Here is a 9,925-nt window from a genome sequence, read left to right as displayed (position 1 = left end):
GAATCTTCTCCTAAATAATATCAGAGTGAACAAATGTCCACCACAGACCACACAATCCACTATACCAAGACCAATAATACCACATACAGGGAAGAAATACCACAACATGACCAGACCACATAGTGACCGAATAATACCAAATATTACCAGCATATAGCAACCAAGTAATACCACATAGGAAAAATACCGCCACACCATAACTTAAACTACGTATTCCACCAAATAGGGAACCAAATAATACCACATACAGGGGACAAATTCTGCCACACTATGACCAGACCACAAATTACCACCACATAGTGACTGAATGCTACAATACTAATCATGAATACAAACCACAATACCAACAACATGGTTATTACCACCAGTGATATTATACACAAGAGCTCTGTATATAGGGTCAGTGTACAAGTAATACAATGATCACCAGTGACATACACAGATATGGCTCCTGGTCCCCCTCATATCCATCCTGCCCTCCCCGCCATATATCCATTTTGCCCCTTCCCCCATATATTTATCCTGGTCCCTTGTAATGGCCGCATGCACAGAAGGAAAAAAAATTAAAAAAAGATTCCTCTTATCTGCCTGCGCTCCAGGCACCATCCTCCTTTACAGATTTGGGGCGCTCACATTAAAATTGCCACTGACCTATAGATGTGTGTGCGCCGGTGACATCAGTCGCACGCTCGTCTGTGTTCAACGGGACGCGCACCTTGGTGGTTCAGGTAATGAATGCCGCATGCGTGTGCCCCTGCACATACTCTGCCTGCACATTTAAAAGGCCTGTGCCCCTAAAAAAAAAAAAAACGCACTTTTTTTTTTCTTCTTCCCACAGACATCTCTCTGGTCCACTGCAATGGCCCACCAAGGATTTCCCCCGATACCTCGCCAGTCTAGTCCGACCCTGAACACAATTATGTATGGCATATTACAAGTTTTACTAAAAGGTGGATCACGCATTTAAAAAAATAAATAAAAAAAGAACAAATAAAAATACTGAGAAAGAAGCCAAGATACAAGAAAATAAAAATTAATGTTTATCCAGACACTGGTGTCACTTACAGAAATGCTCACACTATAGAAAGCACGTCGGCGCTAAACCACTGGTACATACAATCTGCAGATATATCATCTTCCATACTTCGGTTCTACTCATGACTGGTGGTGTCAGATTATTCAATCACTTTCTGACAATCAGATAATCTTTGAGCTTTCCAATACCAGGCATATCTGGCTGGATAGGAGAATGGCGATGCCTTCACAATAGTGAATGGTGAATGTTTCCATGTAAAAGTTATTCACAGGCTTCTCCTGCCCAGGAGGAGCACAGGTACCAGCAATGGTATAAGGCACGTGCAGAAACCATCCTTCCATCTGCTCCTTAGCGCACGGACAGTTTAACATTGATGTTCATTGCTGCCAATTCCGCCACAAAGTACCGAAATACATATGGCACAGAAATGACATCAATTGTATCTGTCCGGTCACAGACCAAGCAATAGTGTTTCCGGTTTCGCATTGAGGACCAAGATGGAGGAGGCTTCTCCAGGATAGGCGACAGGAGGCTGCCGCAGGTCACACACACATGGGCCTCCGATCTATCGGAACAGTTAAAAAGCCTGTCATGAAGAAGGAAGGAGGTTCCATGTGCCAGCAGGGCATCACGCTCCATCTCTCCAAAACGAATTCCTCCTTGTACGTTTCTGCTGCCCACAGGCTGGTTGGTCACTTTGTCACGAGAGCCGGTTGTCCTAACTTGGAACTTGTCAGAAACCATGTGACGAAGACGCTGGTAGTAGACCACACCGATAAAAATGTCCGCCTCAAGCTCAAGCCCACTAATGCCGCTGCACAATTTCTCTGTGCCATAGTAGTTATAGCCAGCAGCCTTCAACATTTCACCAAAATATTCCAGAGCAGAGTTCTCCTCGGAGAATGTGAAAGGAGTGGCATCGTGGCACAATCCGTGGAGTGCGGCCGATTTACCGGCCATGCTCTCAATCAACATCCCAATCGTCATTCTGGAAGGAAATCCGTGGGGGTTAAATAAAATGTCCGGAACCATCCCGCTTTCTGTGAATGGCATATCCTCTGCCGGCCACAGTCTGCTGAGGATGCCTTTCTGGCCATGTCGGCTAGCAAATTTATCACCTATGGTGGGGTTACGCGGGATCCTCATAGTGATGCACACGGATTGGAACTTTCCAATACCCAGGTCATTGCTGCAGGCCTTAATGTTGTCAACAATACAGTCCTCCTTACTCCTGAGAAGACAAGACATGAGAGTGAAGAAAAATCCCTGAACACAGGAGGATTTCCTATTCCCAGCAAAGTGGATGAGAATCCTGAAGTCTCATGCACACGCTGCGTATTCGTGACTTGTAGATTTATATCTGCAGTATGTCAATTCTTTCAGCGTTTTTGCTGCAGATTTCACCCAAACTAAAGAGTGGGGAAAAACGAATCAGAAGCACCTTTAAAAAACATGTAAAAAATGCTGCCATTTTCCTGCCAATAGATCAGTATTGCAGCAGATTTTTCATACCTGAAGTGCATTTTTTGTGTGCTTTTTTTGCGACTTTTTTCACCCATTCAAATAAGCAACAAATTCACTGCAAAAAGGATGACTGACATTCTGCGTCTCCGCAAACACACAGCAAGGCCAAGTTCACACTGGGCGTTTTTTATGCTAATTTTCTGCTGTGTTTTACAGTACCGGCAAAGCCTATGAGATTTCAGAAATCTCATGCACACACATTGGGTTTTCGTCATCATGATTTTGTGCTTTGCATGATTTTTTGGACATAGAGCATGTCACTTCTTTTAGCGTTTTTCACCCATTGACTTGAATGGGTGGTGAAAAAATGCACCAAATACACAGGTATCAGGTCTTGTTGCGTTTTTGGGGCGAAAACCTGATTCTATGGAACAGGACTTTTTTCCCCCCCAACACTAAACTTTATCAGCATGCACAAGAGACAAATCCAGCATTGTGTGCACAAGATTTCAGAAACTTATTGATTACGCTGATTCTGTAAAAGGCCATGTATTTTACACACCAAAGAAGCTACGTAAAAAAACACAGCAAAAACTCCCTGTGTGAAGATAGCCGAGGCCAAGAAACGTGTCCGTGTGATGTAAAGCTTGTACGACTCACTTGTAAAACACCACAAAGTTCTCTCCAGTGTTTTGGTTCAGATAACCATAGTACGGGTCTCCAAGACGCAGGACAGCGCCTACCGGGGGCAGGCCATCGTCATCTAGTTTCCCCTTTATCCGTTCATCGTCTGGTTTGATTCCAAACACAAAATTGTCTTCGTGATCTTTTATTTTTTTAGCCAGGTCGATGACATCGGTTTTGTAAACGCTCCCATGAGCGAATCCTCTCTCCCAAGACGATTTGTTCAAAATCTGCAAACACAAGTACCGTAGATGGCCGATCAGGAGCTATCCATCACAAAGTAGCTATTTAGTGGTTGCCATATAGTATTGCATCAAGGGTGGTGTTTTGACTTGAAAGGGAAGCTTTTTTTGTTATGTAATCCAATAGCAGTATGATGCAGGGGCTGAGACCCTGATTACAGTGATGTGTCACTTACTGGGCTGCGATTTGTTGTTTCAATACAATCAGTGTTTTATCAGCAGGAGATCATTACAGGACTACTTGGCACATGCATCCTAGTCCAACCACTGCACTAATGAGCAGCTCTGTCACTATACAATGTACACAGAAAGAGGTGGTGCGGATGGGGTCATACACGGCTGCAGATTACGCAGGGCTCAGTTGCTGAGGTGGGAAAACTGTGAACATCATCACTGCTACACCCATTGCCGAAGTAATTGGGCAAAGTATGGCCTGCGGGACACATGCGGCCCTTTGGCTGTTCCTATGCGGCCAGTGGAGAGAGACAGCCCAAGACCGAAAACCAGTGGCATCCCACACAAAACATCTGCCCCCTGCCACAACTTCACCAGTATCTTCATCCTTGGGAAGCAGATACTGATGAATAAAACAGAAAGCAGTCAGCTCCCTCTCCCACCATTCAGTCACTGGAAGGCTGTATGAGGGGCTTTGTGGGGGGACATCACACTGTGTGCAGTAAATCGTACGGTTCTGATTAGCTGCTACTGATAAGAATATAGTTTATAATGAGCCCTATTGTAACATGTATCAACAGTATCAGCCTATCAACAGACTAAATTCTGCTCAATATTAAGAGGTAAAAATACATCTAAAATAATAACAAATGAGTTGAATTAAGTACAGCGTATAGGTTCGGCCCTCCATAACAGTCATAATATTTCATCTGGCTCTTTAGGAAAATAAAATTTCCACCCCTGAACTAATTGATACATCGCTGGAATCAGGGTCTATGTCCTTACATCATGCTGCTGTTTAAAATTTGCCTTAATATTAGGAAAAGGGGTTCAAGTATAGGGTGCAATAAATGCACAAACATATGAACAGAGAAGTAATAAAAAGAAGCTTCATCCAAATCTATTAACACTACAAGCAGATTATATCTATTGAAAAAAAAAATCACAGAGAAAAAAGCAGAGATGATTACCTGCTGAAGCCTCCAAAGAAATGCACTATCAGGGTGCATCGGACCCAATTAATGATGGCAACAACACAGGTGCAAAAAATAACGATGAAACAACCACTTTCAATCCAGTGTTGGCTGCTTGGCATTAGTGCACAAAAAGATAAGCAATAATAGTCTGTATGTGGCATTGTTCACACAGGCAATGCAAAGCATCTGGTCTACAGCCTATTACTAGCGCACATACAGGCGGGCTGCCCAGTGCTGCAAACTGCATGCTGTGTGACTAGAGGCCTACAGTTTACAGAGCCATCTTGGTCGGACTGCGCCCTGCAAGATAAAGTGCAAAAAAAACACATATCAATGTATGTAAGGTATTAGTTTATATTGGGGCCTCAATACGTAAGCTGGCAACCCACGTCAAGGGTCCCTACATTTTGCCAGTCCTAATGCTAAACATTGAGTAAAAGATCCACATACAGACTATCATCACTTATCTTTTTTGTGCACTAATGCCAAACAGCCAACACTGGATTGAAGGTGGTTGTTTCATCGGTATTTTTTGCACCTGTGTTGTTGCCATCATTTATCGGGTCCGATGCGCTCTGCTGGTGCATTTGTTTGGAGGCTTCAGCAGGTAATCATCTCTGCTTTTTTTCTCTGATTTTTTTTTTCAATTTTTTGGAGGATTTTCAAGTCCTCTTTTTGTGTCTGTCAGATTATATCTATCCAACGCTATGTAGATAGATTATATTTTATACCCATAATTAATGGGGTTCTTTTGAACATTTCATATAAAGGATCTGACCATCCTCTGCACTTACCCCATTCACAAGTGTGAACAGCGCCTAGAGAGAACTTACCATCGCATCCTCCATATCATATCCCGTGTACGAAATCACCGCTACAATGGTGTTTGTTCCGATTGGATAGTTATCCATGTCAAAATAATCATACATGGTGGGACGCACCAGAGGACTCTGGGGGGTCTGCAGGCGATACAGTTTGTTATCAGAGCGATCCTGATAGGTTAGAAGAGGGAACACCATCGTCTGTTTACCTGGAAATCAGAACAGGACAGATATCTGAACAGTGCCATAGGGGTCCCGTGTGCACACGGGGGGAATATCGTGTGTGTACCTACCCATCTGACACTGGTACATGTTCCTGGGGCTCTGGTTGTGGTCGGAGAAGGGGATGAAGTTGGCCACAACACTCATCAAGCTGTGAGGAAAGAGCTCCTGATGGGTGGTCACTCCGGGCACAATTTCACCCTCATATATCGCCACGTTCAAGAAAACCTGGAAGAGGGGCACAGATGGGAATCTAGATACATCCGTGGGCTTGAAGATTAATGAAAAACAGTTACTTCATGGAAAAAAGTTGATTTTTATATGAAGTATCACAAAGTAGAAACCTCACACAGATAGCCAACTTCTATGTAATTAATACCCCCCCTTCCTTATCACCGCTCCTAGATGCTCTAGTCTAACCCCAAATGCTGTACACAGACCAAACGCAGGCAGGATCCCCATTACAGATGTGCTCCCCTACAAAAAACATAAATGCTGCACACTCTGCCAACAATGGGTTGATAACAAGGAATCGGCTCCGTTTAATCTCATTTAATCGGAGATGAAGAAATCCTGTTCTAACCAGGCTGACTGGGAACAAGGGGCTTTCACTACTGTACTGTGAGCTGTGCGCACATAGGAACAGTAAGAATGAGGTAAGTCCATCCGGATCAGCGGAAATTCTGCACTGCTGATCCAAAGAACTGCAAAAAAAATAAAGACCTGTCATCTTAGAGGAATAAAAAATGAATTTATGACCCCAAATGTTACAGTTGGTAGTTGTGAAGTCACCATCAGCTTCAACTGGCAGAAAGTTCCATAGTCCCAGTGCTCTAAAGACTCTCCTCCTCCTCCTCCGCGGGAGAGAACCTCATCTACCCTACAGCAGAGGTCAGCAAGTGCTGGCCCGCTGCCTGCTGTGGGACTACACCTCCCAGCAGGCCTTGAACAGCCTGCAGATGCCACATTGGTAGATTTACAGTCCAGGGTAGAAAATAATTAATTTAGGTAACTGATTTAGTTAGTTTCTCCCATGCACACCCCCTAGTGTAAACTTTACTGGCAGATTACGCTAGCGCTATTTTTTTGTGAAACATTATTTTGCACGCTGATTTCATGACGACCACCCCACCCTGGTCTCGCCTCCATGGTCCCTCGATCACAATGTGTAATACCGCACCTGCTCCAATGTGCCGATCAGCTCTTCTTTCCCTACCGCCAAATTCCTAAGGCCGGAGACACACTGGTGCGAGATACGGCCGAGTCTCGCTGGTTAAAAGCAAGCTGTGGCACCTGTACTCCGGAGCGGAGCGTGCAGCTGCATAGCAATACATGGAGCTGCACGCTCCGCTCCGGAATGCCGGTGCCACAACTTGCTTTTAACCAGCGAGACTCGGCCGTATCTCGCACCAGTGTGTCTCCGGACTTACAGGACGGACCATCCTGCAGGGGGTGGTGAAAACATACAGCCCAGGGTAAAGACTCGCTTTTCCAGTCATGGTTATGAGCACCACCTCAGTCCAGGGTGGGATCTTCTTCTCCTGTGTTACCTGTGAAATAGGAATAGGTCATATACAGAGTGGAGCGAATTTGTCTGGATTTGGGTCCGAATACGATCGGCAGCAAATATTGTTTTTGCAATATTCGTCGAACGTCATTAGAGTCAATGGGAGTAGTAATTACCGAATATGTTCGGAACCGATCATCAAACATGCATTCAGCACAAGTAGGGCACCAATATGGCAAATTCGGATTTGGTGACCGAAGCCGAACAGTCGCTCAACTCTATACACGGTTTAGTAGAGATAATTTGTAGTCCTCAGACCACCGAGAGAGCTTGTCTCAAGCAACTTGTGTCACGTACTGATTGCATCCATCCTGGGAGGTCAGCAAACCCTCTCTCAATGGCAGACATACTTGTTTAACCCTTTACTGCTCAATAACTTAAAGGAGGTGCCTGCTACTCAGACAATGGCTTCTCAATTACTATATTTCCCCATGTTCTAATAAAGACAGCCTGTTCTCTCCTCTGTGTCAGCACCGATCCAGCAATGGCTGCAGGGAGACCCGGCACCGACAATCAGGAGCTGCTGATGGACCTCTTCCCTCTTCACTGTCACATCCTTTGGCTGTAACTGACATCCGGAGGGGGCGAGAGAGCAGCAGCAGCGGTGACTTCATCTGGATGTCAGTTACGTCCAAAGGATGCAACAGTGAAGAGGACCATCAGCGGCCGCCGATTGGCTGCAGGGGTCACGTGACAAAACCATGTCATGGGAGATCCAGCACTGACATTGCTGGACCGGTGCCAGCACCAGAGGGGAGAACAGGCTGCTTTTATTTTAGCAAGGTGCAATATAGTAATTGAGAAGGGATTGTGAGTAGCGAACCACATGATTTAAGGGGTTTGGGTGAGGAGTCCGGTCTTACACGGCCGATGCTGGCAGCGTTACACAGCCAGAACCTGCCTTTAATGGCAGCAGTTGGAGCCAATTCTAATTGCTCCCGTTTAACCGCTTAATTGCCGCTGTTAATCTGTGAGTGGCATGAGCGTGCTGGGGCACCCTTGTGACAAGTCCAAAATGCAGATAAACTAAAAGGGAAAAGAAGCTTATGCTATTGTTGCCTCCGCAAAAGTCCAATCTCTCAATATATAGAATAATTGAACTCATAATAAAGTGTAAACAATAAGGAAAAGTTCATATTTTTAACTTACTAAAATAATAAAATAAAGGACCTGGAAGAACCAGGTTATGAGGTATTTGATACCACAATGAATACTGTAAAAACGAGAAAAAATAATTGTAGAATTGCGCTTTTCCTCCACATTTTACAACTGGATATTTTCTCCCCTTTACATCACATGGTAAAGTGAATGTGATCATTCAAACCTGCAACTTATCCCACAAAAAGAGAAGTCCTATAGGATTACGTTGATGAAAAGTTGTTTTTTTTTTTTTAAGTTATGTATTCTTAGAAGGAAAAAAACTAAACAAAAAACAGCCCAAAAAGAAAAATTGTTTCATTGAAGGGAATCTGTCAGCAGGTTTTCACAGTGTAATCTGAGAGCAGCGTGATGTAAGGATAGACCAGATACTTGCAATGTGTCACTGACTGGGCTGCTTGATGTAGTTTTGATAAATCCAGTTTTCCCTGCTGCAGATCTAGCAATTCTGAATGCCGAGCGCAGTCTAATCCCGTCCACACCACTGATTGGCAGCTTTGTGTTCACTGTGCATAGACAGAAAGCTGCCAATTAGTGGTGTGGGTGGGGTAATAAAGAGCTCAGCATTCACAGATTCACTGTTTCATTGGATACTTCAGACATTGGTAAAGAGTAGGAAATGTTCCAAAAATTAAAAAAGTCAACATCCGCACAACAGCTCCCACTCTGGTGCCCCCTAGTGCTGCTGAAAAGAATGACATCCAATCCATTATGTGACCTCTCAGCCAATCACTGGCCTTTTTTTGCTGCAAACTCCCCTTGAATATTAAGAATGTTAGAAAACCTCTTTCATGGGAAGTTTTTTTCTGATTAAAGGTTGTCCCCTTTCAGAAATATTTTCCCTTTTTGCAAAGTTTGGTTTTTCAACAAACAAAAAAAAATTCCAACAAAATAAAATGTGTGTTTCTTCCTATCCTGGGGTCTTGCGATGTGTCTTCGCTGCTGCTCTGGTCTCTGGTTGTGGCAGTGACGTCCAAATCCCAAACACGGAGCTCAAGACCTCTCAGCAGCTTTGACATCTGTAGTGATTGACTGCAGCTACATCGGCATGAAAACACCAGAGACCTGGGCAGCGGAAGACAAAGAGGACGACCTTGGGAGGGCAAGTAAAGCAGAATTGTTAATAATGAACTGTACATCTCAAAACTGACTACTCTGGAAAGCAGCAGGAATAAAATAGGAGCAAAAAATGGACACTTGAGCTGGTGACCCTAAGGAAAAATAGCTTTTGTTCAACGTGATCTTAAAGGGTATCAAAGCAGACAGCAGGAAAATGAGGGCGAGTAACACTAGAGAGTGAGGAGGATTACACCCTGCAGTCACTGTCTCAGACGTCAGATATTCCCCACAAGAAGTATTACCTTAAAATTTCGAAGTGTATGGACAACATTTGGAGCCAAATCTTTCTCCACCCAGCCCACCATTGCTCCATCCAACATGACCGGGTAACAATCTGGAAAAGGTTTTCCAGGAATCCCATCAACCGGAGTGATTGCTGGAAGAAAAACCATGAATGTTTAGAAGATTCCATCCAAACATCTAAGCCATTATTGAGCGCACCACTGCCCAACCATCTGCAA

The 9,925-nt window shown here is 44.2% G+C and overlaps 1 protein-coding gene across 1 annotated transcript in view; it reads right to left on the bottom strand.

Moving 5' to 3' along the window:
- Positions 1 to 1,027: 1,027 nt before the first annotated feature.
- Positions 1,028 to 9,925, bottom strand: part of LOC143804465 (DNA-directed RNA polymerase I subunit RPA2-like) — a 106,972-nt gene continuing 98,074 nt past the window's right edge. The window contains 7 exon segments of the mRNA XM_077282581.1: positions 1,028 to 2,267; positions 3,161 to 3,414; positions 5,411 to 5,607; positions 5,692 to 5,848; positions 6,801 to 6,846; positions 7,031 to 7,170; positions 9,707 to 9,840. Coding sequence (XP_077138696.1) covers positions 1,385 to 2,267; positions 3,161 to 3,414; positions 5,411 to 5,607; positions 5,692 to 5,848; positions 6,801 to 6,846; positions 7,031 to 7,170; positions 9,707 to 9,840 — 1,811 coding nt within the window. The 3' untranslated portion in view covers positions 1,028 to 1,384.

The sequence above is a fragment of the Ranitomeya variabilis genome, chromosome 2, assembly GCF_051348905.1.
Source record: "Ranitomeya variabilis isolate aRanVar5 chromosome 2, aRanVar5.hap1, whole genome shotgun sequence".
NCBI classification, from domain to species: Eukaryota; Metazoa; Chordata; class Amphibia; order Anura; family Dendrobatidae; genus Ranitomeya; species Ranitomeya variabilis.
Note: the sequence above shows the minus strand (reverse complement) of the source record. Positions and strands in the feature narration are given on the sequence as shown.